Source organism: Panthera onca, chromosome C1 (assembly GCF_046562875.1).
Source record: "Panthera onca isolate mPanOnc1 chromosome C1, mPanOnc1 haplotype 2, whole genome shotgun sequence".
NCBI lineage: Eukaryota > Metazoa > Chordata > Mammalia > Carnivora > Felidae > Panthera > Panthera onca.
The window spans coordinates 125,647,375-125,674,998 of record NC_138346.1 but is presented as its reverse complement, the minus strand read 5'-3'; the positions used below and the strand labels follow the sequence as shown (position 1 = coordinate 125,674,998).

Sequence of the window (27,624 nt, the reverse complement as noted above, 5' to 3'; positions counted from 1 at the left end):
TTTGGCTCAGGTCATGATGTCTTAGTTCATGAGTTTGAGCCCCATGTCTGTGCTGACAGCTCAGAGCCTGGAGCCTGCTTCAGATTCTTTGTCTCCCTCTCTTATGCCCCTCCCCCACTCGCATTCTCTATCTCCCTCTGTCTCTCTCTCTCTCTCTCTCTGTCTCAAAAATAAATAAATATTAAAAGAAAAAAGCATAAAATAAGGGGGCTATGAAAGGGTAGAATTTTTCTCTGTGATCAAAGTTATTAGTTTAAAATAGACTGTTACAACTATAAGATGTTTCATGTAATCCTAGTAATAATGAAGCAAAACCTACAGCAGATACATAGAAGATCAAGATACAGAAAACAAAGCATACCAGTATAACTATAAAATCACAGAGGAAGACATCAAGAGAGGATAAAATAAAGGAATGATAAATAGCCAGAAAACAATGAGCAAGAAGTCAATAATAAGCCCTTACCTATCAATAATTACTTCAAGTGTAGGGGCGCCTGGGTGGCTCAGTTGGTTAAGCATCTGACTTCGGCTCAGGTCATGATCTCATAGTCTATGAGTTCGAGCCCCACATCAGGCTCTGTGCTGGCAGGTCAGAGCCTGGAGCCTGCTTCAGATTCTGTCTCCCTCTCTCTCTGCCCCTCCCCTGCTCACTCTGTGTCTGTCTGTCTGTCTCTCTCAAAAATAAATATACATTAAAAAAATTTTTTTAAAATTACTTTAAATGTAAATGGACAAATACTCAAATCAAAAGACAGAGTGGCTGAATGGATTTTTAAAAAACAAAAAAGACCCAACTATATGCTGCCTTCAAAAGATTTCAGCTTTAAATCTTTATATTGGCAGCAAGTAAAGGGATAGAATAAGATATTTTTGCAACTGGAAACCAAGAGAGAGTAAAGGTGGTTATACTTTTATCAGACAAGATAGACATTAAGTAAAAAACTAACAAGGCACAAAGAAGGTCATTATATAATGATAAAGGGATCGACTCATCAAGAGGCTATAACAACTATAAATATATATGCACCCAACATCAAAGTGCATAAATATATTAAACAAATATCAACAGATCTGAAAGCAGAAATAGACAGCAATGCAAGAATGGAAGATGACTTCAATGCTCCACTTATGTTAGTGGATATATCATCCAGACAAAAAATTGATAAGGAAATATAAGACTTGAAGTACGGTTTAGACCAAATGGATCTAACAGACATATATATATATAACATTCCATCCAACAGCAGCAGAATGCTCATTCCTCTCAAGTGCACATAGAACATTCTCCAAGATAAATCATGTGTCAGGTCACAAAAAAAGTCTTAACAAACTTAAAGTTGAAATCTTAACAAGGAACTTTGATCACAGTGGTATAGCACAAGAAGAAAACTGAAAAAGTCACAGATATGTCGAAATAACATGCTCCTGATCAGTCAATGGATCAAAGAAGAAATCAACAGGGAAATCAAAAAATATTAAAAGACAAAAGAACATTGAAACACAATATACCAATATGGGATGCAGCAAAAGCAGTTCTGAGAGGAAAGTTTGTCACAATAAATGCCTACATTAAGAAAAAAAGAAAGACCTGAAATAAACAACCTGACTTGACACCTTAAGAAACCAGAGGAAGAAGAGGGAGAAGAAGGAAGATGAGGACGAGGAGGAGGGGGAGGGAGGGGAGGAGGAGAAGAAGAAGAGGAAAAGAACTAAGCCCCAGGTTAGCAGAAATAAATGAAATAGAGATTACAAACACAACAGAAAAGGTCAGCAAAACTAAAAGTTTTTATTTAAGATAAACAAAGTTGACAAATCTTTAGCTAGACTAATGGAAAAAGGAGAAAAGATTCAAATAAATAAAACTAGAAACTAAAGAGGAGACATTACAGGGGATACCATAGAAACACAAAGGATCAGAAGGGACAACTGTGAACAATTATATACCAAGAAATTGGATAACCTATAAATAATGCATAAATGCTTAGAAACATACAATCTACCAAGACTGAATCATGAAGAAACAGAAAATATGAATAGATCTATAACTAATAAGGAAGTGAAATCAGGAATCAAAAATCTCCCAACAAAGAAAAGTCCAGGACCAGATGGCTTTACTGGTGAATTGAACGAAACATTTAAAGAACTAAGGCCTTCTCAACTCTTCCAAAAAACTGATGAGGAAGAAACACTTCCAAATTCATTTTACAAGGTTATGATTACCCTGATACTAAAGCCAGACAAGGACACTGCATGGAAATTACAGGCCAATATTCCTGATGAATATAAATGCAAAAATCGTCAACAAAATCTCAGCAATCTGCATTCAACGGCACAATTAAAGGATCATATCTCATGGTCAAGTGGGATGTATCCCTTCGTGGCAAGAATGGTTCAACAGGTGTGAATCAGTGTAATCTCATGATTACACTGGCATTAAGGGGAGGGAAATCACAGAGGAGTAGTGTCATTCTCATCACATCATATCCAGGGTACATATTATCAACAGGACTTTTCGCTGTTGATGTTGACTGTGATCACCCAACTGAGGTTTGTCAGCTTTCTGCCCTGTGAAGTTACTCCCCACCACTCCTGCCCTTTTCTGTTCTGTACTCTTGGAGGGAGGTCACAACCTGGAGGCCACACTGGAGGAGTAGCTACATAGATTATTTGGAATTCTTCTGCATGCGGTATTTGTCTCTCCTCCCCTTGTATTTATTTATTCATTTATTTATATCAGTAGGGATCCGTGCATGTTTATTTATACTTTAGGTTATAATCCAAAACGATTTTGTTGCTCCAATTGTCCAGCTTTGGCCACTGGGAGCACTCTCTGCTGGCTCCTGTGTTCCTTGTCATTTTTCACACGGATGGCTATAACCTCCATAAATAAAAGGTCTGTGGGGTCCTTAATAATTTTTGAACGTAAAAGGGATCTGAGAACAAAGTTTGAGAACTGGAGCTCTAAGGGACCCTCCACTTGACCCCAACACCACGTGTGGGCGTGGCTCTGCAGGAAGGGTAGGAGCAGAGGCCACACTCGCGCACCCACGGGGACATCGACTTCCCTGTGCCACGCACTCTGTCCAAAGGTTTTCTCCCAGTCTGCAAACGCACGAGCGCCCACTCTGACGAAGCTCATCCTGCCGTGCCTTTCTAGAAAAGGCCACTGCGGGGCGCGCGGCCCACAGTGAGTCACGCACCAGCAAGTCGGGAAGGGACAGGCATGTTGGAGGACTCAGCGCTTTCCTCCGCGGAGCCGGGGCCCTGGCCCGGCCGGCCCATCGGTCTCACTCCCCTCCAGGCTCAGCCGGTTTGCGCTCCCGGGCCACCTAAGGCGTGCAGGTGTGACGGCCGCGGACAAGAGCGCTCCTGCGGCAGTGGCGGGGCGCGTGAGGAGAAGCCGCCGGGTTCCTCGTCCTCGCAAGGGCTCCCCAGTGCCCTCCACCTGCCGGTCCCTGCTGAAAGCAGCCGGACAGCTCCCGGGCCGTGGCCCCGCTTCTGCCCTTTCCTCTGGGGCCCGGCTGGCTGGGCCCGGCCGACCCTTTCTTCAGCGAGCGCCAGGCAGACAGAGATAACCGGCTGCAGCTGGAGACCCGGCTAATTGATACAATAAGTTCTGTAATTGCCTCGAAAATAAGGTAATGATTTGGCAGAGGGAATGCTTTGATCTTATCAGCCAAGAAAGACCTCTCCAAATGAAACTTCAGAGGGACTGGAGGCCTCCAACTTGGAGTGTGAAACCCAGGGACCGTCTACTCCCCACCCCCAACCCGCCCTTGCCCCTATGTCCCCCGTGCCCTGCCTTACACTCCAGGCTTTCCAGGCTTTTCAAGAAGGAATGGAAGAAGCAGACTTTTCCTAGACTAAAATATAACATTCGCACATATGCCAGGGGTTACGTATGGAGAAGGAAGGGGTGGCTTCCAGCCCTAGGGACGCTGTAAAAAGGATTGGGTAGGTGGGGCAGACTGGGATTATGAGAACCCTGATTTGGCTCAAGCCTGATGAGGTTTCTTATAGAGTGAGGGCTGCTGATTTTGAGCTTTTCAGGCAGGAGGGGGTACCCAGAGGGAGAAGAACCTTAGTCTTGCTTTCTCCAAGAATCTGCACACACACTCACACACACACACACACACACACACACACACACACACCCTTGCTCTGCACTGTGGGTGTCCCTGTCTGGCAGGGGCCCCAGCACAAAGAGGATTAGAGAGATGAGCTAATCTGGTTTGTGTGCCAGACATGGCCCCAGAAAGGGCCCTTGTCTACCCTGATGTTTGAGGGGGTGAAGGAGTGAGGAGTCCTCCTCCTTTTGGGGCCTGCTGGCTGACAGTATCAAAGACTCCTTCCCACTGGGGGTCCAAAGGATGCTGGAGTCCTAACTTCAGGGTCAAATCTAGGGAGCAAAGCAGCAGAGGCCTTGGAGAACAGGGTGGGCTGTCCTACAAGAAACAAGAGAGAAAGAGAGAGACAGAAATTGGCCCCCACAGAGGGAACTAGATGTCCACCCCACTTGTCTTGCCAGTGAGGAAACTGAGGCCAGGAGTGCAAAAGTGACCTTCGGAATCATGGAAATCAAGAAAGCTCAGGAAAAGCGTCTCAGGGCTCCTTGTGCACGCAGCAGGCTCGGAATCATGCATGGCTGGGTTGAGGGAAAACGGTTTTTCTGATTTCTTTCAGTCCAGTGTGCTTTGCACCGTGTTGCAGGGCCTATGGGGGGGAAGGTGTGAGAAAGAGAAGAACAGAGACAAAGAGAAACAAAGATACACACAGAAAAATACAGAGGGGAACACAGACACACAGAGGGAGTCAGAAAAGACATGGAGAGTGAAAGACAAGAGAGAGACATAAAGAGAAAGAGAGATTCATAAAGAGAAAGATGGAGAGAAGTTCAGACAGCGGGCAAAAGGCCAGCAGACACAGACACACAGAGAAGACAAACGAAGACAGACAGAGAGACAAACATAGAAAGACAGGAATGGACACAGCATGATAGAAATAGGAGCCAGACGGAGACGGTCTGCTCTAGGTCTAGAGAAACACAGAGAGGACATGGAGAGAGCAAGAAGCAGAGCAAAGTGAGGAAGGCAGAGTGGGAGGGAGGAAGATAGTGGGTTCCGCAGATTTGGGTCCACTGGAAGCAAACCTCGCTTCCAGATCATTCTAGGACCCAGAACAGGTGGTGGGGAGAGAAAGAGAGCTCAGTGTTATTTGATACAGGCAGATTGGGAGAGGGTGGCTGGGGGCAAAGTGGGAACCACTCTCCCTTGGGGTTAGGCTGGTCAGTGACCACCCAGAATCCCAGCAGCACACCCACTGGCCTCACACAGAACCTGGGCCACCCGCCCAGGATGGCTGTGAGCCCGCCTACCGCCTGGCTCCAGTCTGATTACAGCCAAAACACTAAAAGGCTCCAGACCCCCTTGCCCCGCCCCCATGGTCCCGCCTCCCCAAGCCTCTGCCCTTCCTTCCCCTTCTCCCCTAGCTCCCTGTTTCTCCCAGGCCCCTTGGGGGAGGAATCTACTCTCCTGTTTGGCCACTGGCTGGGAGGAAGAGGGTCCCTGTCTCTGGCCTGCCCCACCAAGCCCCCTTCACTGGTTTGGGCTGGATGCTCCTTCCCTCCAAAGCCCTCTTGGCCTGGCCTCTTTGAGACACGTTCCATGCCTCGCCTGGGAGCTCATAAATACCAAGGAGAGGCCAGTCAGGCGGTGTGCAAAGTGTAGATTCCCCCACTCCACCCCCCTTAAAAGCCCCTGTGTTCTTCCCAAGCTCCCTCCTCTTCCCTAGACACCTGCATGGGGTGGCTGGGGAGGGAGAGACGAGGTGGGGGCACGGAGGCCTGTGTGAACCTGGCCCCATTTCAAATAAGACTTGCCTCGGTCTGCAAAGAAAGCTCAGGAAAAGCGTCTCAGGGCTCCTTGTGCAAGCAGCAGGCTCAGGAATTCCTTGACTCCCATCCAAACCTCCCCCCAGCCCCTTCTCGGCCTTTCTCTCTGCTCATTACCATCCACACCACCTCCCACCCACCAGGAAAGAGAGAAGGTCATCACCAAAGGGGTCCAGGGAAGGGGGAGCCTCCTCCTCGGGGGTCAACCAGGGTAGAGTAAGAGCTGTTTACCCACACCACTCGAACTCCCCTTAGCTCATCTCCACTCTCATCCAAGGGCCAGTAAAAACTCAAAATCATTCAGCCTCACGCAGCTGAGAAGAGAGTGAAGGAAGTCCCCATGGGGGAGCAGAGCGTGAGGTTAGATATCAAGGGTGAGGGGGGAGACCCTTCTCCTTTGGGCAGCCACTTTTGAGAAGGCAGGGGGCTACGGTGCCACCCTGAGGAAGAAGGGGGACTGGCTCTGCTGGTTGCCCCAGGGAATCCAGGATTCTCCGGGAGCCGGGATTCTTCCCCAAGGCCTCTGTTGTCACTGCCCACTAAATCTGCGGTATGCAGCCTCGAACAGCAAAGCCTAGTGAACCACTCCTCGGGTGGCTTTATTGTATTTGCAAGAAAACACCTTGGAGTAAGACCCTTTGTCTCCTTCTGTGTCATTTAGGATGCTCTGGCCAGTGCTGGGCATACAGCAGGTGTTCAATAAGTGCCAACCTGACTCTATGCAGTGCCCTCCAGACGAGAACTTGACTCCCAAATTAGTGACTCCTCCCCTGCCTCCCATTAGGGTGGAGTGAGGGTAGGGGTGGGAGGGAGGAGCAGGTCAGGCACTAGCCTGAGCCTCTGGCCTTGACCCTCGGCCTGGAAGCCCCACAACAGGCCCTCGCGTGAGGAGCTGAGCTCTCCAGTAGCGTCTAGGACCTTGAGACTGAAAGTTTATTTTGAGATATGAAGTCCAAAGTGGCAGATCCCAGAAAACCTCTTCTCTGGCTCCGTATTTGTTCTCTAGTTAAGTGGTTGAGTGCAGCTCTTGCAGGCAGCTGGCTCCTGCAGCCTGGGGTTCCTCCTGGGGAGCCAGGGGGCTCGGAGGGGAGGGGAGGAAGAAGAGGAAGGAGCAGAGCCTCATCTTGGGTTGTCCACTCTACAGCAAAGGTAGCCTGTAAGCACTAGGGAGAAGTCTTGTCCCCTCATCCACTGCCCTCCCTCTCCGAGCTGCTGATGTTTCTGGGGGCCTCCTTAGCTCAGCAACATGCTTTAATAGTTGAGCATCTATGTTGTGCCAAGACACGGTCCCACTTGACTGTGAAGACAGCTGAAGCCAAAGAAGGGGCCTCAGAAGTGAGTCTGGGGCCCAAGTGGGTGAGTCCGCACGGTTAGGGCTGATGTGATCATCTCCAGCCCACCCCACAACCTCGGGCCCATATGTAGAAACAAACACAGGGCCAGAGTCACACCCAGGCCTAAGCACACAGGGGAGTCTGGGAGAGGCTGTCCCAGCTTGCAGACCTTATAGACTGCTGCCCAGCACCAGGGTGGGGCTGGGCTGGGAGGAGGTGAAAGAGTGGTCCAAGGAGAGGGGCCCGGCCAGGAAGGAGCCTGGGCCCACTCCTTTCTCACCTGTCCCTCTCAGGGAAGCTCGGCAGAGAGTCTGCTTTTTGAGAGTCTTTTTGATGAAACACAAGGGCTGCTGGATACTTTCAGACTCAGGGAAAGGAGAGAAGGGGAGGGAAGGGTTAGCTGGTTGGTAGGGAGGGATGTGGCTACATGCTGGCCCTGCTTGGTCTCTGCAGTCAACCCTCTCCCACTCCTATGCAACTCCAGTCCAGCCCCCAATTTCAATTCCAGCCCCCACCCTGGCTACCTAGCTGAACTCCTCTCCTTCCCCCAGCTCCTTGCTGCCCCCATGCCACCCTTTGCACACCAGCGCATACCCACCATAGTGTCTCTGTGTTGGCTGTACCCTCTGCTGAGAATGCTCTCCACCAAAAATCTGCCCGGCTTGTTCCCTGGCCTCCTCAAGTCTTTGCTTGAATGTTGCCTTAGTGAGCCTACCTTCATCATCCTAGTTACAACTCTGTCCTTCCCACTGCTCTTACTCCTTTCTAACATACTATATGTTTCACTTATGATGTATACTGTGTATTGTCCATGTTATCCCAGTAGAAGGTAAACTCCATGAGGGCAGAAAGTGTTTTGTTTTGCCTTGTTCACTAGCAGACTGTTCTAGCACAGTCTGGCACTGGTAAGGAGTAGATAAATATTTGTTGAATTAATGAAGGCACTTTGGCCCCTGCCACAGAAAGTAAGGTAGAGAGGTAGGGAGAGGGGATAAAGGTCCTTCTGAGCCCTTCCCGCCCCCCCCCCCCATATCTGCCCCTGGGATGTCTGCAGCTGCGCGGTGTCCACTCACACTCAGGCGGCTCTAACACCCCACCCCCAACCCCACCCCACCGGCAGGCCCCCCAACCAAGAACTGACAGTGAGTTTGGGGTTGAGGAGGATGGGCAGTTTCCAGAGCATTGTTTACACCAGGGCTTTACAGTTTAGATAAATCATGGGGACAGGCATAAAGACACTTGGGAATGAGGGGTTAGACAGGAGAAACTGAGGCTGGAGAAGAGGTCAGGCCACTTCCCAACTCTCCAAGTTGGAAGGCCAGGGCCACTCTGATCCCAAAGGTTCTACCAGCCTGCCTGGTAAGTGCGGGGAGAGAAGAGGGGTGTCACCGTCAGCAGTCAGCCCCTCCCCACCCCTTCCTGATTTACCACGCCCCGGGGCGGTGTGCAGGGGTGGGATGGGTGACGGAGGGGGTGAGGGAGCAGTAGGGAGGAGGAAAGGCGACGGAGAGAAATGGCTCCGGGTCTTCCACTCTCAGCAGGACCCCCACCCTGGCCTCTGGTTCGGGAAAGCCGCCCAGCTGTTTCTGATTCTTTCCTGCTTGCAGCCCCGCCCGAGGGGGTGGGGGACCGAAGCACTGGGGTAGCCGGGAGAGACTAAGTTCTGCTCAGCCGGGGCGGTAAAGGGCGGGGAGTCCTTGTCCGGTCCGCAGGTGTGCCCCCTCTGCTTCTGCCATCGATTCCCGGTCCACAGGCCAGAGGGGAGCATCGGGGCTGGCAGGCGGGCGTGAACCAGGTCTAAACATTGTTTGCGTGCAGGGGGTGCGGTGGGCAGTGGGTCGGAGGAACGAGGAGCGACAAGCCCTAGATGAGAGAAGCCTCTACCTGAAGCCGACTGTCCAAAGAGCCCCAGTTGGCAACGTTGAACGGGAGTTAAGATCCTCCCGCAACTCCCCGTGACAGAGGTTCTACCCATTTCCCAGAAGCGCAAGAACCGAGAGAGGACCGAGGAAATGAGTGCATGCTCAGTGGCTCAGCTCCGGTGTCACTGTAGGTTAGAGAACAGAGGGGAAGTGTCTGCGGCCCCCTCACTCTGCGCTCCTGGCCATCACCCACAGAAGTTAGGGTTGCCAATTGAAGGGCGCTAGGACCCGGTGGCGCTGCGTCGGCCAGGATTGGGCGCTACGGGTTCTGAAGGGCTCCCCCGCACCCCGTCGCGGCCCGCCGAAGCAGGTGAGGGCGCGGTGCGGTGCTCCGCGGAGAGCCGAGGGGCGGAGGGGGCCGCCACACCTAGGGCGCTGCGAAGCGCCCGGGGCTGGCGCGGGCGGAGCCGCCCAGAGGGCCGCGCGTGTCCCCGGCCTCGGCCCCGCCCCGCGCCGTCCAATGAGAGCCCGCGGCCGAGGGGCTGTCCGCACACACTCTGCCCGCAGCCCTACTCCGCGCCACCGACCCCCTGACACCGCGCCCAGCGCCGGGGCAGCGCGTCCCAGACCCGGGGCTCCGCGCGCCGCCGTCGGCTTCCGGAACCCGTTCCCTGAGCCCCTCTCCGGGGCCCTGCGCCCCGGCTCCCGGACTCCAGGTGCCCCTGGGTCCCCCGCCGCCGGGCCCTATGGCCCCCCAAGGGGGTGAGGTAGGAGCAGCCTGAGTACCCCGAGCCGGTGCCCCGTCCACGCCCCTCCGGGTCGCGCGGCGGGAGTCATCGGGGAGCTATGCTGAAGCCGGGTGGTGCGGAGGAAGCCGCACAGCTCCCCCCTCGGCGCGCCCGCGCCCCTGTCCCCGTGCTCCCGCCAGGACCCGCGGCCCCCGACGGCTCTCGGGCTTCGGCCCGCCTCGGTCTTGCCTGCCTGCTGCTGCTGCTGCTGCTGACGCTGCCGGCCCGCGTAGACACGTCCTGGTGGTGAGCATGGCTCTCGGGGTGGGGAGGGTGAGGCGCGGGGTCAGAGGCCGAAGGAGCCCAGAGGAATTACGCAGCTCCTGGCACCGGCTGCACAGGAGACCAGGCTTTTGCTTCGACGGAGTTAGAGACGATCCGAGCCGGACTGTCACTTAAGTCTCGGAGTAGGGGTGGGGGTGGATAGGTGTGCTGCTCACCCAGTGAGGTGGGCCCTGGGTGTTTGGAGCAAGGACGCCTGGTGGTCGAGGCTTTCCAGATTCCCTTGTGCTGTGCCCCATTTCAGCTCTGACTTAGGGGGAATGCTACCTTCCAAGTTTTTCTCAGGGTGGATTCAAGAAACCAATCGTCCATCTGGGGCCTTCAGTGGCCCTCCAACAGAGCCCCCTGATCGCCTAACGTCGACCCCCCACCCCCACCCCGGGAGGTGGAGAAAAGGGCATTTGGCGAGGGCGGACGAGGCTCGCGCTAGTCTACCCCACCGGGTAGGCAGTAAGACTTTGGTGTTCACGCTATAGCACCCAGCGCAAGGTTTAGAAATGGAATCAAAGCAAAAATACTCCATTAACTCTCACAATTAAAACAATTTTGCATAATTGCATAATTTAGGCGTTTGTCTTCAACTTCAGCTTTGAAGATGTCACTTCGAACCCAGACATCCCTCTCTCCTTCCTTTTTCTTCCCAGATGACCCTGTGTCTCCCATCTCTTTCCCGTCCAAGAACTAGAGGCTTCTGGAGGCGCAAAGCATTGAGACCCTCCCCTCAGGTTTCTTGCAGGCCTTAGACTCCAGACACCTCACAAGAGGGCAGATGAGGCAAAAGGCATTAAAAACCCACTGGATATCTGCTCTTTTCTGAATCCCCCCCTGCACCACCCCCAAGCCCTGGATGGCATTCATCCTTTTCTCTCAGGAGAAAGCTGCTCTCCCTCCTCCCCCACCCTCTGGGGGGCAAAGGGGGGAACTGAACTGAGAAAAGACAGTCTTCTCATCTTTCCTCTTCACTGCGCCCCCCGATCAAACTGGCTTCAGACTGCACTCTTGCCCCTCCCTACCCAAGCAGTGCCCCCTTCCTTTCCTTACTTTGCTCCTTCCTCCCTCCCCCTTCCCACCACACAGAGTGGTCTCTCCTCCCCTTGCACCCTGTGGCTTTTCTCCTCTAGACTTGGAATCTTGGCTAGGAAGGGTGAGGGGTAGCTGGCTGAGGGGCCAGCAAGCTTGGGCTGCAGATTCCTATCATTTCAAGATGCGTCGCTCTCCATCCCCAATCCCCACACCCCCCCCCCCCCCATTTTCCTGTTTCAGAAAAATCTCTCTTTTGGATCTTTTTAATCTCTGCAGTGTTGGGGAAGGCAAGGGGGGGGTGGTTTGTTCTGGATGGGGGAGAAGGGAGGCCCGTATCTTACATCTGGCTTGAAACATTCTTTTAGAAAGGGAAAGAGAAGAGGGGACAGAGGAGAAAAGCCTTTCAAAGTTCAGAGGGAGATCAAAGCCATCAGGGACTCAGTTTGGCTGGGGACTTGTGTGTTCAGTGGCCGGATGGAAAGACGATGAAGTGACCACAGTGGATCTTTACCCACCCCAGATAGCAATTTGCTTTTAGGGACTCTTGATTGCTTCTTACCAGTTTGGGAGGTAGTTTTGGGGACCACTTGGTGTTTAGGTGAAGAAGTGTCACTCTGATAATTGCAGCATCCTGGTAGTGCTTCCTAAAGACCCAACTAGGGTGTTTCCTGGTCCCCAATTTGTCCCTTGGCTACTCCCTCTTCTTTTCCTTTCTCCCTTCTACTGCTCTCACCCCCACGTGGTTCACATTTTGGAAAAACTCTGGGTAGAAGAGCCAGAGAGGGGGCAAGCCGGTGATACAGTGATAGGGAGGGACTCGGCAGGCAGTCGCTGTGAAAGGTGGCAGTGGAGCCAGGATGGGGAGTGGGTGCAGAGGTTAGTTCAATCTCTTTGCCTCACACCTGTCACAGCTGTAGTCCCCAGATGCCTGCCTCAGTGGTCATCACTTCTGAGATACAGTGGAAAGCTGCTTTCTAAAGGCAGGTCAGGCCCCCAAGGTATCTCTCTTTCCTTTAGGGAAAAAACCCAGCAAGATTGATACTCTGTCCAAACCCTGGAAGAGATGCCTGTTGACCCTGTGTGTGTCCGTGTTCCACTCTGGAGCAGAAGGTCATCACTATCACCAGCTAACAGTCTGATCGTCCCCCCAGCCCTTCCCTTACTCTCCAGTCACTCCTTCCCTCTCCCCACTTCTAACTGGAGGAGGAAACAGATGGTCTCTTCTTAATCTGTGACAAACAGAGCAAGAAATAGGGGGCTCCTCGCATGTGCTTCCCTGTTCCATTTTGCATTCTGCAGGGGGCTGGATGTAGGGAATCCTGTGAGCAGGACATCGTGCATGGATTCACGAAGGGAGAGGAACAGAGTTGATATCATAATAATAGCATTATTGTCACCACCACCAAGTGTCATTCAATGAATTTTTACTAAGCTTTGGACACTATAACTAAGTACTTTATGATCATCATCTTCTTCAATGCCCAAAGTAATCTGGTGAGGTAGATACTATTATTTTCTCCATTTCACACATGAAGACAGTGAGGGCTGGGAGGGGAGTGGTATGAAACTTGCCCAAGTTCACACCAATTTTGGAGCTAGATTGCTCTATTCCTGGTTAAGCATTGTATGCCTCTCTTGTTCTCGGAGTGAAAATGAGCTTGGACTTTGGAGTCAGATATCCTTGGTTCACCCTGGCTCTCCTCTGACTAGTCCTGATAGACAGAGTGGGTATTACCACTTAATCTCCCTGAACCTCAGTCTCTTCATCTGTAAAATGGAGACCTGTCTCATAGGATTTTTGTTTAGAAAAATGTTTCTAAACAAACATTTAAAGTGAACTGTAAAGTACCATATAAATGATGTTGTATTAAGAGATTCAGGGAAGGTAAATACTTTTATTCCTGTGTTCAAAGCCCTGTGTGGGCTGGGCTGAATTGTGTACACTAGGGACTGCAAGAGGGGAAATGAAAAGAGCATCCCTGGCCTCATTAAAAAGACACAAATATAAAACATCTGCAAATAGGCTGGCAATGTCAGCAGGAGTAAAGCTGTAATTGAAATGAAGTTTATGGCTGGCTAGGGGGAAAAGAGAGTTGGCGGTAAATCAGAGCGGTTAGGTGTTTATTCAACAAACAGTTATTAAGTATCTACTATATGCCAGACACTGTTCTAGGTTCTGGGGGTAACCAAGTGAACAAAACAGACAAAAATCTCTGCCTTCATGGAACAGGGTGTCTGAATCACCTCGTGATGTTGGTGAAAATGCAGAATCTGATTCAGTACGCCTGGGGTGGGGCCCAAGGCTCTGCATTTCTAACAGATCCCTAGATGATGCCCATATGGCTGTTCTGGGGACCACACTTTGAGGAGCAAAGGGCTAGAGTAAGGTATGGGTCACTTTGTCAAAGGAAGGGATGTGAATTGGTCAAAAGCAGGTGAAGCGAGCATTCTGGGGCAGGAGGCTGGGAAGGAAAGGAAAACTTCTGAAAGGGAAAACAGAGCTGGAGTCAGGGGCATCTCTCCCCCTCTTACCAGCCAATGAGATGCAAGGTGCCTTAAACATCTCTGTGCCCTAACAGCTGAGCTCAGTGCTTGGCACATGTAGGCATTTTGCAGGTGTGTGTTGAATTGAGAGGGGGCTAAGGCTCAGTTGTATTGGAGCCCGCCTCCCCCACCAACTACAAGGGGCTGACCACTAGCCAGCAGGCAAGTGCCCTGCTCTTCAGAATCACACCAGTTGGGGCACTTAGCGCAGCTACTTAATGGGGTCTGGGTGGTAGTAGAGGAACGTAATTATCTTCCTGTCTTAGGTACTAAATGTTCCCACGCTCAGTGAGGATGTAACAAGAAGGACCAATGTGGGCTGCAGCAGAATGGATTTAAGTCATACCACAGGAAGGACTTATTGCCAGAGTTTGGCCTGCCTCACTCCAGACTGTCTCATGAGGGCTGGATTACTGGTCTCCCATTCCCATCCAACCCCCCTCTTTCCAAGCCCCAGTAAAAAAAACAAACACCCATTGCTTAGAGTAGTACTTGGGCCGAACTGGGGAAGCAAAACGGTGGTGAGACAGGGACGAGCTCCAACTGCAATGGTCTTGATTCTCCAAACAAAGCACCGCGGCAGTGGGTGTAACTCCAGGCTGTGCGTCAGGCGGCCTTTTCCGGCCTGGCCCAGCCCGGGGTGTTTATTTTGTTTGTTCCTGGAAGCTATTGCCCTGATGGACAGTGCTGCTGGCGACGCTGATTCCATGGGATTTGTCAGTGGTGGGCCAGCCCTCTCACCCCTCCCCCGGGGACAGATGGGCCCCATCAGCCCCGCTGAGCTCCAAAAGAGGCAAGCATCAGCCCTCCTTGAGTCTGTCTGACTTGGTGTCACCAGCGGTGATCTAGTTTGTGGGTGAGGGCCAGGCACAAGGATGTGGGCAGGGCACGGTGAGGGGACATAGAGCCCAGGGCGGTCCAGCTTTTCCTCTCTCCCCACTGGCTGCCTTCTGTTCCCCTCACCCACTTCTAGGCCCGTTTTGGGATCTCTCCCAAACCACAGGCTCATTCACAGCCCAAACCAAATCTTTTCAGCCCGTAGCAGCAACTGCCCCCTTTGACCCCCACCTGTTCAGAGAAAGAGAGAGAGGTATCCATTTGATGTGTTAGGATAGGAGAACAGAGAACTCCCAGAGGGCCAAGGAAGGTGCTAGGTGTTGGAGAGACAGCGAGGGAGTGCAAAGTGGATGAATGGGTCAGATCTCATTTAGTGACCTCATGGAGAGAAGAAGCTAAGAATGTTCGAGTGAAGAGAAAATACTGAGAAATTTGAGAGTGACTCTAGCAACCCACCTAACTTTTAGTAGCCCACCCCAACTGATCTTCTTAAAATTGTTTGAATTGGGCAGAGTGGGGACTGGAATATGGGGAGTGTCACCCCCCTCGATTTATCTTGGCTTTGGCTTCCCACTGCTAACAGCCCTCTGCCCAAGCAGGTTCATCCAGGACATCATGCCTCCAAGACTCATTTGTTAAGAAAGGCTGTGGAGCCTGGAAATGAAGGGTATAGGGAGGAGATTTGGGGGTGGGGTCTTCCTCCCCAAGACCTCAGGTTTGGGAGTGAGGAATTTTAGCTACATGGGTCTGACTAGACCTGTAAACATGACTCCAAATTGCCCACTGAGTCTCTTCCCACTGGTCCCTCCCTGTCTCCATCCTTCCTCCCCCAAACTATGTCTTCATGGACCAGCTACGAAGGACGTGCCTCTTACATGTGGGTGTAAGAGTGTTGTCTCAGACTCTTGTTTTGTTAGTTTATTTTTCTCTGAGGCTCTTAATGTTTATTAAATAAACAGGGAATGGGTTTGTGTGACATGCCCAGGGCTTCTACGTATGTGACACATGCCTGGCCCGTGTTCTGGGAGTGTGTGTCACTTGGACCTTTGGCTGGGGAGCGGGTGATGGTGAGAGACCACTCAATTACTCTCTGCAACTGTGTAACCATTTCTCCAGGATTGTGGGGAAAGCGTACCCGTTGGCCTCAGGGAATGTGGGTTGGAGGAGGGGAAGGAACCTCTTCAAGTTCTGAAGGCCAAATCTCTCCCCTCCCCTTCCCCCTCCTTCTCCCCCTCCTGAGGCAGGAAAAGGGCCAGGATGCTCTGACAGGGCCATCTCCACCTTGCAGGTACATCGGGGCACTGGGGGCCCGAGTGATCTGTGACAATATCCCTGGTCTGGTGAGCCGGCAGCGGCAGCTGTGCCAGCGTTACCCAGACATCATGCGCTCGGTGGGCGAGGGTGCCCGAGAATGGATCCGAGAGTGTCAGCACCAGTTCCGCCACCACCGCTGGAACTGCACCACGCTGGACCGGGACCACACTGTCTTTGGCCGTGTCATGCTCAGAAGTAGGGAGCTCTTCCACCCTGCTCCAACTGCTTCCCTGTCTGTGCCTGGGGTGGCAAGTGGGTAGGGTAGGCATGATCCTCCTCCCCTCTCGGACACACTGCCTCATAATCAGATAGACAGTTGAGGGCAGTGCCCAGGATACAGTTGGGAACAGACCCTCAGTACCTGAGATATGTAGGCAGGGACCCCTCTAAATGCCAGTGTTGCTGGGATGATACACAAAGGTACAGTGTCCCCTGCCACCTCCATGTCTCGTCTTCCCTCCCCCTTTCCTCCCCAGCCCCAGCGTGAGGGTTTCCACGCACTGTAAGGCTGAGGACTAGAACGGCTGCTCTGTACTCACTGCCACCATCACTACCCTCACCCCAACACTCCCAACATCACAGTAATGGCAGCAAGGGATAAACAGAAAGGTGATATGTAAATATTTGGAGAGTTGGTGGCTTGGCCCCAGCTCAGCAAAAAAGCTAAGCAGAAGTGAGACAATAAACTAGGAGAAAGGGAAGGAGATGGGAATCGGGAGGTGTCTGGGGGACAGGGGTGATGAGTCATCAATCCCTGAGAGCAGGGTAAGAAGGAAGCAGGCCCTGGAAAGTAGCAGGTCTCCCCAAACAGGCTAACCCCTGGGCTGGGGTCTCTATTGTAGGGGAACTGTCCAGCAGAGTAGGTCTGAAAAGGCCTGGAATGTGGACTGAGGCAGGCTTAGCTGAGCTAGGATTGGCACTCGGTGGGAGGGGATGACTCACTGTGAAACTTTTCAATGGATGGATCCAGGGAGTTTGGAAGGAAGCAAGAGTACAGGTCAGCCCAAGAGGTCAGATGTACAAAGAAGCGGATAGAGAGTACTGAGGGCCAAGGGGAAGAGGTCAGATACTCTGGGGAATGCTTTTGGAAGAGAAGGCCACCTTGAAAAAAGCAGGTGCAGGAGTTGCTCTGGGAAAGACAAGAAGAGAGGAGGTTTCAGAGTGGGGGGTTGTGTGGACAGAAGACAGGGACAGACATAGGCCTCTTTGCAGAAATGTACTTCTACCTTTCTCTCTCCAGGTAGCCGGGAGGCAGCATTTGTATATGCCATCTCGTCTGCAGGGGTGGTCCATGCTATCACTCGTGCCTGCAGCCAGGGAGAACTGAGTGTGTGCAGCTGTGACCCCTACACCCGTGGCCGACACCATGACCAACGTGGGGATTTTGACTGGGGTGGCTGCAGTGACAACATCCATTATGGTGTTCGCTTTGCCAAGGCCTTTGTGGATGCCAAGGAAAAGAGGCTTAAGGATGCCCGGGCCCTCATGAACTTACATAACAACCGCTGTGGTCGCACGGTCAGTACTCATGTCTGTGCATGTACGTCCATATCTGCTGGGGGTGACCAGTACATGTGATCACGGAGTGAATATGAAGGTGGAAGTGCTGAAGGCTCCTGGATCACTTCCAGCAGCCCCAACCCCCACGGGATAGGAGTAGTGAATGCAAGGGAGCTTGGGAATGCCTAGATTCAACCAGGCGCATAAAGTGTCTTCACAGAGGTGGAAAGTAGGGAAAGAAAAGGGAAGTAACTTTTTAAGAAGGGGAAGGACCACTTCCATAAGGACTGAGGAGGATAAGAACCTGCTCTGGGCAGTTCACTGGTTTCTGAGCACTGCCAATGTGCCTAGTACTGTGCTGGGAAATGACATGCTAGAGAAGCAGAAGGCATGGCACCTTAAACTCTAAGAACATGTAAAAGTAGGGCATGTGATGGCAAACTGTAATCATGAACAGGATCCTGTGGCTCTGTGTTTGAACACACTATCGTGGAAAGAAAGCACTGGTGGTCTAGGGAGGATTCATGGAGGAAGAGGTTCTTGAATGGGTGGGTTCTGACGGGGAGAGAACCCACTGTCCAGCCTAGGCCAGATGTCAGAGCACTCATGCTTGTAGCCCTAAGGATGACTGAAAAGTGCCCTGACTGGCTGCCTCTCCCTCACCTCCCAGGCTGTGCGGCGGTTTCTGAAGCTCGAGTGTAAGTGCCATGGCGTTAGTGGCTCCTGTACTCTGCGCACCTGCTGGCGTGCACTCTCAGACTTCCGCCGCACAGGTGATTACCTGCGGCGGCGCTATGATGGGGCTGTGCAGGTGACAGCAACCCAGGATGGCGCCAACTTCACAGCAGCCCGCCAAGGTTATCGCCGTGCCACCCGGACTGACCTTGTCTACTTTGACAACTCCCCAGACTACTGTGTCTTAGACAAGGCTGCAGGTGAGTAAGGAAAGCAGGTAAGGACAAGGAGCCCCAGTTCTTGGTGCACGCACCCCTGGTCAATCATAGTCTGTTCAGCCACAGGAGTTAGGGAAGTGGTACTTTGCGAGGCATCAGTCTCCTCTCGACATGAGCGTCTTATAATAAGATTGATAATGAATGCCTCAAGCCACCAGTCCCAGTGCTACCCAAGCAGAGGAGAGGTCATTTCTCACTCTTTTATATCCCCAGCATCTGGGGTACAGTAGGTATTATTCAGGGATTGTTTAAATGAGTCACCCGTTTTCAATACCAAGCAATGTATGGGCTGTACACAAGCATGAGGTGGAGGAACCCTAAGTCTCGGACTCTTTATGATCTGGCTAAAGAAAGAAGGTGTAATCAATCGGTGGACATAAGCAATTGCAGAAGACACAAAGCTGGAGAAACCAAGAAAAGCTTATTGGAAAATGTGGAATTTAAGCAATTTCTCGAAGTGTAGGGATCACCTGGACAACCTAGAGAAAAGAGAAGGGCAATAAGCAGAGTGGTAGGTGGGAAAGTACATGATTGTTCTAGGAACCGAGAGGTATGATGAATCTGACTGAGTGAAGGTTTGGGATGAGGAGACTAGAGGTAGAAAGAAAGGTGAGGATCAGACCATGAGTGGCCTTGAAAGACTATATCCAGTCTACCACTGGAGATTCTACAGTGGAGTTGGGAAAGCAAGGAAAGAGATCTCAGTAGGGCTAACCACTAGCAGAAAGCAGCAAATTGTTTTTCAATCTGGTCCAGATATTTGTGGTGGAATTCTTGGGGATGCTGGAAAGTGATATGTTATTGCCCCCAAAGAGTAGAAGTCACCATCTTGGCTTGGCTCATATTTCAGGTTCAGACAGGTTAGACTAGGAACAACCTTTAGTGCAAAAGAACTGCTCTTCCTCTGGTTACTCTCATGGGCTTGCAGGCTCTTCTCTGCAGACTCAGCACTCAGGACTTGGGTGAGATAGAGCCAGGAACCACAGCTGTCTTTGGTTCTGTTTGTTTTCAGCCATCACTGTCATTCCTGGAGAGTCAAGTGGCTCGGAGCAAATCTGGGCATAGAAACAGGGTGGGGCTCCACCTAAGTAACACAGAAAGTAGTTTGTGCCCTTTGGAGGGTGCTAGGAGAAAAGCAGTTAAAAGAGCCCTTTCTGATTCTCTCAGTGATTTCCTGCCACTAGGTATGTTTTCTTCCCACGTGGTATAATTCAGAGGACTACTCTCTGAATGTCTTGAAATAATTCCATAGCAGCCGAGGTGTAAGCCTATGCTGTTATACCTAAAATGCACCTTTGGGGAAGGATCTTTGGAGTCAGAAGGAAGGGTGAGTCAGATGTGTTGGTTTTTCTTGGAGGCATAAAATTAAGTCTCATAAAACCCAAAGTGGGGCCTGGAATTCAAAGGGTGTAAGTCATCTCAGAATCGAGTATGGAGCCACAAATTTCCACCAAAGCAGTCCTGTCCGGTGGAGCTCTCTGTGATGACAGAACTGTTCTACATCTGTGTTTTCCAATAGATAGCCACTTAGCCACATGGGATTACTGAGCATTTGAAATATAGGTATTGTGCCTGAGAAATTAAGTCTTAAATTTTAGTTAATTTATAACTAAATGACCACGTGTGGCTGGTGGCTAAACCTGGACAGCTCAGCTCTAGAGTATAGAAGAGGCTTCCGGTGCACAAAAGGACTTAAGATCCAGCCCTTGGAGTTAGAGGAGAGTAACACAGATAGTAGAACTAGTTAGCCCACACTCTGGAAGAGTGGCCTCTAACAATTTTGGATTGCGTACTCTTTCATTAAAAAATTATTTGAGCATGTACTTCTAATATATGGATATTTACCTTAAAAAGATACCTATGTTCCACTGTATTGATATGTACTTTATAAAACATACAAAGTAGGGATTTTAAATTTATGAGATGAAAAACAAATGTAGAAGTTCTAAGATCTAGCATTTTTTTTTAAATTTTTTTTTTGAATGTTTATTTTTGAAAGAGAGAGAGAGAGAGGCAGAACGTGAATGGGGGAAGGGCAGAGGAAGAGGGAGACACAGAATCTGAAGCAGGCCCCAGGCTCTGAGCTGTCAGCACAGAACCCAATGCAGGGCTCGAACCCACTAACCATGAGATCATGACGTGAGCTGAAGTCAGTCTCTTAACCGACTGAACCATCCAGGTGCCCCTAGCATTTTCTTTCCATATCGCAGTAGGGTGTACAGACTACTGCAAGAGAATCAGTCAATCTGTTCCCCTTCCTCAACCTCCAGGTCAGTCCCTGTCCCATCTCTGGGGAAGGGTTAGAATAGACAGATACTTTCTAGGGCCCATCCCATCCCAAATTCTGTGTTTTTATATCTGTCGGCAGGATCTCTCTTGCTAAAGTTGGTCAGGATGAAGTCCTAAGCATTCTCTGTGCAGGGGGATAATATCATCCCTACCCTTCAAGAGTTCCTACTGTAAAGGGTAAGGCAAGGGATAGTCTGTAGCAATTCCACAGGGATATGCCTCTGGGCAGTCACACTAACCAGTTCACCTCCTCATCTGAACAGAGATGATAGATGTAACAATCCACTGAGTTACATGCTATTATTATGCCTATTTTCATATGAGAAGATTAAAGCCTAGAGAGATTAACTACCTTGTGAAATCACATAGCTAAGATGCGGCAGGCCTGGAACTGAAACTTGAACAATATGACAATAAGGCCCATGTTTTTAATGGCCATCCTATATTACTTCCCTGTATGGTACAACTTAAAATGTAAACTAAGGCCCAAAATACTAACAAATGGTAGCTGGATCAGAGTTGTGGCATGACTTCTTGGAAAAGATAAATTATAGGCTAAGTTGTTTTTTTTGTTTTTTTTTTAACTGTTTAGTATGGAAAATTTCTAACACAGAGAGCCCTTACCCAGCTTTAACAGCTAGCAGCATTTTAAGGCTAGGTTTTGAAGGAGACACAGAGATGTGTATTGGCAGGGACGGCATAGAAGGTGAAGTCAATGGTCTTTGGGGAGCCTTTATGGTGGGAAGAAGCCAGAGTGGTGCAAAGGGAAGTAAGGAGATGGTCATTTTGGCCAGTTGGGCATATTTTCAGGAAAAGGGATTCTTTATGGTTTCCTCATGAGGATGTGGGTAAGGGAACCCAGAGCAGCTGAAGTAAGAGGTAACTTGGTTCTCATTCTCTTCCCCAACCCAGGTTCCCTAGGCACTGCGGGCCGTGTCTGTAGCAAGACATCCAAAGGGACGGATGGTTGCGAAATCATGTGCTGTGGCCGAGGGTACGACACAACTCGAGTCACCCGTGTCACCCAGTGTGAGTGCAAATTCCACTGGTGCTGTGCAGTGCGGTGCAAGGAGTGCAGAAACACTGTGGACGTCCACACTTGCAAGGCCCCCAAGAAGGCAGAGTGGCTGGACCAGACCTGAATGTAGAAATACCTCACTCATCCCTCTACTTCAAAACTCCTGGCTCAAAAGCACAAGATCTTTGCATGCACGCCTTCCTCTACCCTCAGCTCTGGGCTGCTACAGTTTCTATTTAAGGACTTGGAAAGCAATCCAGAAGGACTCTGGTGTCCTGACTGGTTCCTTAGCCCTGGGAAGGAGTTGACAGGGGATGTAAGAAACTGAACAGCTCCCTGACTGCCCCCTCTGGAGGTTAGAAGGGAGAGGGGAAGAGGTGGGGTCTTCAGAGTGATATAAGTTGCACTAAAGCACATGGTCAAGGCTCATTTTTCCTTTCCTTTGCACTGGCTTCCTGACATTTCTTGTGTGTGCAAGAGGAAAGGTACCTGGAGAGAGCTTCTTTGTGTTCCTACCTGACTAAGGGTAGATGGGACAGAGATGGAACCACATCTCTTCCCTGGGTCAGTTTGAGCAGACTGCCTGGTACCCCAAAAGAAACTCTCAGGCTATACAACCTTCTTCAATTATCCCAGAGCCTGGGATTCCTAGGTAAGAGTTAGCCGTAGTGGACAAGGTTCCATTCACATGCTCATAGGTTTATAAACTGCTGTATTTTGTAGGGGAAGAAATTATATAACTATACAAACATACATTCTCTTCCAACCTCCCTCTTCTTTTCAACCTATATCAGATAGCACTGCCCCTTGCTCACTTGCTGCCTGTTCAAACCAAGTGGCATGTAGTGGTTCTTATGCCTAATAGATCACTAGAATACCCTGGAACACTCCTGAGAAAGAATAATTTAGTAAGCCTGCCTAGGCCTTTGGGGTTTTATTTTATTTTTTTAAAGTTTCTATGCATTCTTCTGGAGGTCAACTAGGTTTGGGAAACACTTAGTAAAAGATATGTGACTCATGGAGGGTAGGAAAGGGTAGCAGGCCTGATCTCAAGGGCCTCACATGAGGCATCAGTGTATACTAGTCAGGTAGGGATCTCTGGCTTTGGCAATTTTTAGGAGAGAATCCTAGTCTTTGAAGTTGGGCATGGAAGCCAGTGGCTACAGAGGAAAAGAGAGCTGGGGCTTTGGGGCCAAAGTGGTAAACAACTTAAAAAACAGCCTTTCCCCATTTATTGAACAAATTTTTATTTAGTGGCTCTCTAAGTTCTGGGGATTATTACTGTTCACTCCATGTTTGGCTTAAACAGGGGAGTTCCTTCTATGCTACTACCTGCTGCCTAACTAAGCTTGCAGTAGTGGAGTCTCCAGAGATAGCAGGCTTTGTAAGCTACAAGCTAGGATATGGAGTCCCAAAAACTGTGATGTCCTATTTTTAGGTGACTTAGACAATGGCTATCTTTTGATAATTTAAGAGAGCCAAGTGGTATAGAAATTTGCAGTTATGACACACCTGGGTTGAAATCACAGCTGTGCCATTTACAGTTTTTGATATTTTGAGCAAGATACCCAAATTCTACAAGCCTCTATCATCTCGTCTGTAAAATGAGGTTATAAACCTATCTCAGATACTGAGTTTTAATTGTGCCCCCTAATTCCAGCCAACAGACACTCTTACCAAAGTTCCTAACTGGTCTAGCCCATCATGACTTCTCTTGAAACCTTCCGTTTACAATTGCAAAGTATTGACAGCAGGCTGTTGATTAAAGGGCCTACACAAGGAATTCTGAACATAGGCGCCCACCCCCCCCTCCAAGTTCCTCTCCAACATCCCTTGGGGTCCTCATGTGTTTGTAGAACAGCTTCACTCTGCACAGGCAGCAGAAGGATAGGGGAGCCAGAGCTCTGGGCCATGGGGGCAGATTTATTTGGATGATAGGACTAATATTTGTGTAACCTGCTGAGACCTGTGTGGGAGAGTTTAGGGTGGTTTTTCTTTTGGTGAGGGGTTTGCTCCGGTTTCACATCCATTAACACAAAACATGAGCTAGTCAGGGCCCTTGTGGTCTGCGGTGAGGGGATTCCTGTGGAGAAATGGGACTGAGTGAGTCAGGCCAGGGGAATGTCTTCCTTGCAGAGTGGAGTCAACTGGATAACTGATGAGGCAATGGTGGGATTAGGGAGGGGGAAATGGGAGGGAAAGAGAAGAGCTTCTGACATCTTGAGCTGGGATTAGGAGGAGGAGAGCCTTAGCATAGTGGGAAGGTAAGGGGGTCAAAGTCAGTCTGAATCAAGAATACAGCTGAAGGAATTTACATCAGGGTGTTTGGGTAGAGCCTCAGGTCCCAGTCAGCCCCTGCTCTCACAAGAATGCCCAGGTAACCACATAAATGATAGCTAGGCCTTCCTTGGACTTCAACCCAAGTTCAATCTGCCTGTGCTGTCACCTATTCCTTTTCAGTTCTTACCCTATGAAGGAAATTGAGCCTCTTCTGGCATCTCGTACTGCTCTGGACTTCCCCTGGGCTCCAAATTCTAGTTCATAAAGACCCAAGTTTTGTAATTTACTATAAATGGTTAAGAGAAAAGCAAGCTGTCCAGAGAGTGAAAAGTTTGAATAGTGGGGTGGATAGCGAAAGAAAAGAGGTCCATGTGAGCCCCACTACAGAGGCAATGTGGTCCCAAGAAGGGATGGATGATGGCCAAGCAATTAATTTTTCCTCGTATTTCTTAGCTTGCCTCTGCATTGTGACTGGCTTTGGACAACTGGCGTCTATTCTGCAATAAAACAAACAGAAACTAATTTATTTGGAACAAGCAGCAAAAGGAGAACTTTATTTGGTGCAGTCAGGGCTCCATTTAGTCCTGCTGCCACCCACTCACAGCGTCTAACCCCTCTCCAGACCCTCCTCTGGTCAGGAGAGTTCTGTGCCTCCAGCAGCGGTCTCTTAGCCCCTCTCTGACACTCCTTCCTGTCAGTCCTCATTTCTTCTAACTTTTAACATTTAGGTAGAATGCGTTGCAGAAAGTGCTATTTGGGTACAAAGTTAACTTCAAAGACACAATCTCTATCCTTTAAAGATCTTAGACTGTTTTAGAGAAGGCAGGTGACTGAAGTACCTCAGCCGCACAGCCCGTGGCCAGTTTTTCTCATGTAGAAGTAAGAATGCCAGCCTTAATCTAGTCCTGCAGATAAGAGCCAACTGCTATTATTGCTAGCCTTGAATAGTAGTGCTCGCCCTTATGCTTTCTTAGAATGATGCTGGAAAATGAAATCAGGGACTTCAGATTATTTTTTTAAAAATTAAACACTGCCTGGCCCTGAACGTCTGTTTGCAAAAAGTCTTGTAGGTCTGACTCATGACCACTTACGGCCTCATTTCTTTTCCTCCCTGTTGCAGAGGGTAATCTCTTCTCCTTTTTCTCACCTCCCTTAGCAAGAACACCAACCACTAAGTCTTCTGCCAAATTCTCAGAACCACTCAGGACACTGGTTTCTACACAGTTTAATATATGAGAGTTAATCGGGATTTTTTTTTCCCCCTCAGCCTGAGGTTTTTAAACACCCTCAGTGGTCACAGGGCAGAAACCCAAGGGAGGACGCCAGGGAGAGTATGTTTCTCATCCCTGGGAGGCCGTCAGCCTAGCTCCTGCAGCCAAATTACAGCACCAGAGAATAATGTGATGCATTCCTGGGCAGGTCGGTGGGACCCTGGGCGCCTGGGCCTTGTGGAGAGAGGTGCCAGACACAGAGCTCTCCGTAAGCAATCCTGCAGAGCCGCCCCCTGGGTGCAGAAATGAAATACGGGAGAGCTTCACATTACACGGAGACCTGTAGCTCACACCTGGTTATTGATGGCCTTGGTGGAAGCCTCTGCCCCCTCCCTCCACTTGGGAACTGCCTGCTACTACGGGGGTTGGGCACCTTTGAAGCAATGTTGGAAAACAAGAAAGAGATGCTTCCTTTCCACTCCTTGCTCTCCCTGCGAGCCTGCGCACAGCCATGAGGATACGCGTGCGTGCACGCGTGATATGTGTGCGTGGACACGCACGCAAGCTTCTCTCAGGCTGCAGCAGAGTTCTAGTCATCCCCGGTCCCTAACAATAAAACAAACAACTGGATTTCAATCACATCCTTCAAAATTCCTGCCATTATCAGGGGTTCAGCCGTAACCAAGTAACATTAAACATTTCCATTCTCAATATGCAAGCAGCTGTGTGGTTTGGTGACTGGTATTCCCCCACGAGGTGGCAGGGAAAGGATGCAGAGAGTGCATGGAGAGGGGAGATACTACCACCCACGCCCAATGGCTAAGACCATGCTGGAGACAGTGCAATTTGTGCCCTGTGTGCTACAGATATGGCACACAGCCTCCAGGACTGCACCAGGTATAATCACCAAGCCTGCGGCCCACGACCTGTCGTTCTTAATTTCTATTAAGTTAGAAAACAGGATAGCTTTGGGTTCCAGGGATAATCTCCACAAGAGAGAGGCACTGGAGGGGAGCAAGCAGTGACTTTTGTGACACAGTTGCTACAGTGAACTGAGCTTTCCCAGAAGCTGCTCTTCTCGTTGGGTGACTGGCAGGTTTCAGGTAATAGTCAGTGGGGTATCAGTAAATGCCTTCCCCTGACCCCAAAGGTCAAAGGGATTGAAGAGAGGGGGAGTTTACAAGTACATTTTTCCACTTCCCATTCATGGTTTAAATTATCCCTGAGCATCTTAGTGGCTCTTCCACTTACTTAAGACGTATCAGTCATCCTGGAGTAGAGACAGCAAGGAAAGCATTCTCCCCTTGGCCCCCTGACTCTGAACTACCCTTTGCTCACTTCCATTCTGCCTATGAGTCTATGCATGGAGCAGCTGGACATGGAAGTTCTCTTTCTTTGACCAAAAGGAGCTGAAATCTGGTGACTTTACTTCACTACTACCAGCCCCTCTAAGCAGGCCTGAGCAAACAGAAACGTTAAGCTGAGTGAAGAAAATGGGAAGACCATTTAATCCACAGCTGTCCTTTTTGACAACTCAAGGTAGGGCTTCCCTGAGAATAATTATGATGTCATAAGAAGCTTTTTCAGGTACAAAATGCTTTAACGCAGACTAATTTTCACACCAATTTTCCCTGTGAGGCAGGAGACACTCTCACTGCACAGGTGCTATTCAGAAAGGCTCAGTGATTTGTCCCAGGTCATGTGATACTGAGTGGTTCAGACAGAACTCAAATCCAGGGCTTCTCACTTCAAACCCTGTGTGCTCTCCTCAAAGACTGACAATACACAAGCCTGCAGAGGCCAGAGTCCCAGCCCCTTTAGGACAGAAATTGATACAAAATATTCTAGGAGAGTATATCTGAGCAGAATTTTCAAAAGGAAAAGCCTAGGCCTTCCCTAACTACATCAGCACATCCCCTTTTGGTCATTTCTGCCACTATTTCCACCACCACAAAATGATCACTATGCCAAGTAGTCCACCTTCAATCAACTCTGGCTCCTAGAGCTTTCTATGCCTTTTTTTCTTCATCAGATTAACACTTTTAACATTTGCTTTAATTTTATCTATTTCTTTTAAAGTGATGCTAAGTGCATGGAATACAAGTAGTCCTGAGAATCCATGAGAAGAAATTATTAAGGCTTTGGGCTTCTAATGTATGTATTAGAATTTCCTTTGAGATTTCACTCTGTTTTTAAATGGCTGTCAACCCCTGGGCTAGGAAAGTAAGAACAGGGAATGAGAGTGCTAAAAAAAAAAAATGTCTTACCCCAGGCCAGATGCCTACTCATGGCCTGGTAAAAGTCCTGGGACCTCTAGCTGAGACAGGTAATTTATCTACACCAAGGCAAGGAGAATCCACCCTGCAGAGAAACCCCTACAAGATGAGGCAGACAACAGATTTTTACTTGATCAAAAACTTTTGCTCCTTTCAACCCCTCCTCCCACCCTCATTCAAAATCTGGACTTCTGTGTGGGTCCAAGACAGTGAGACAAAG

The 27,624-nt window shown here is 49.9% G+C and overlaps 2 protein-coding genes across 8 annotated transcripts in view; one reads left to right on the top strand and one right to left on the bottom strand.

Annotated features, from left to right (window-relative positions):
- ST7L (suppression of tumorigenicity 7 like) overlaps positions 1-27,624 on the bottom strand; it is a 137,592-nt gene that overhangs the window by 37,436 nt on the left and 72,532 nt on the right. For 2 of the 7 annotated variants that reach the window (XM_078451554.2, XM_078451555.2), the window contains exon 15: positions 19,266-19,414. The exons of 2 other annotated variants lie outside the window; for them this stretch is intronic. In XM_078451554.2, the coding sequence (XP_078307680.1) occupies positions 19,352-19,414 (63 nt within the window). In that variant the 3' untranslated portion in view covers positions 19,266-19,351. Of the gene's footprint in view, positions 1-18,667; positions 19,415-27,624 lie in introns of those variants that run through there. 3 more of the 7 variants (XM_060626477.3, XM_060626480.3, XM_078451553.2) reach the window with 3 other exon arrangements.
- Positions 8,704-25,841, top strand: WNT2B (Wnt family member 2B). Its single transcript, XM_060626484.3, has 5 exons — positions 8,704-10,123; positions 15,852-16,072; positions 17,118-17,395; positions 18,048-18,312; positions 21,532-25,841. Exons 1-5 carry the CDS (start codon positions 9,936-9,938, stop codon positions 21,759-21,761), a joined length of 1,182 nt encoding a protein of 393 aa, XP_060482467.1. The 5' UTR covers positions 8,704-9,935; the 3' UTR covers positions 21,762-25,841.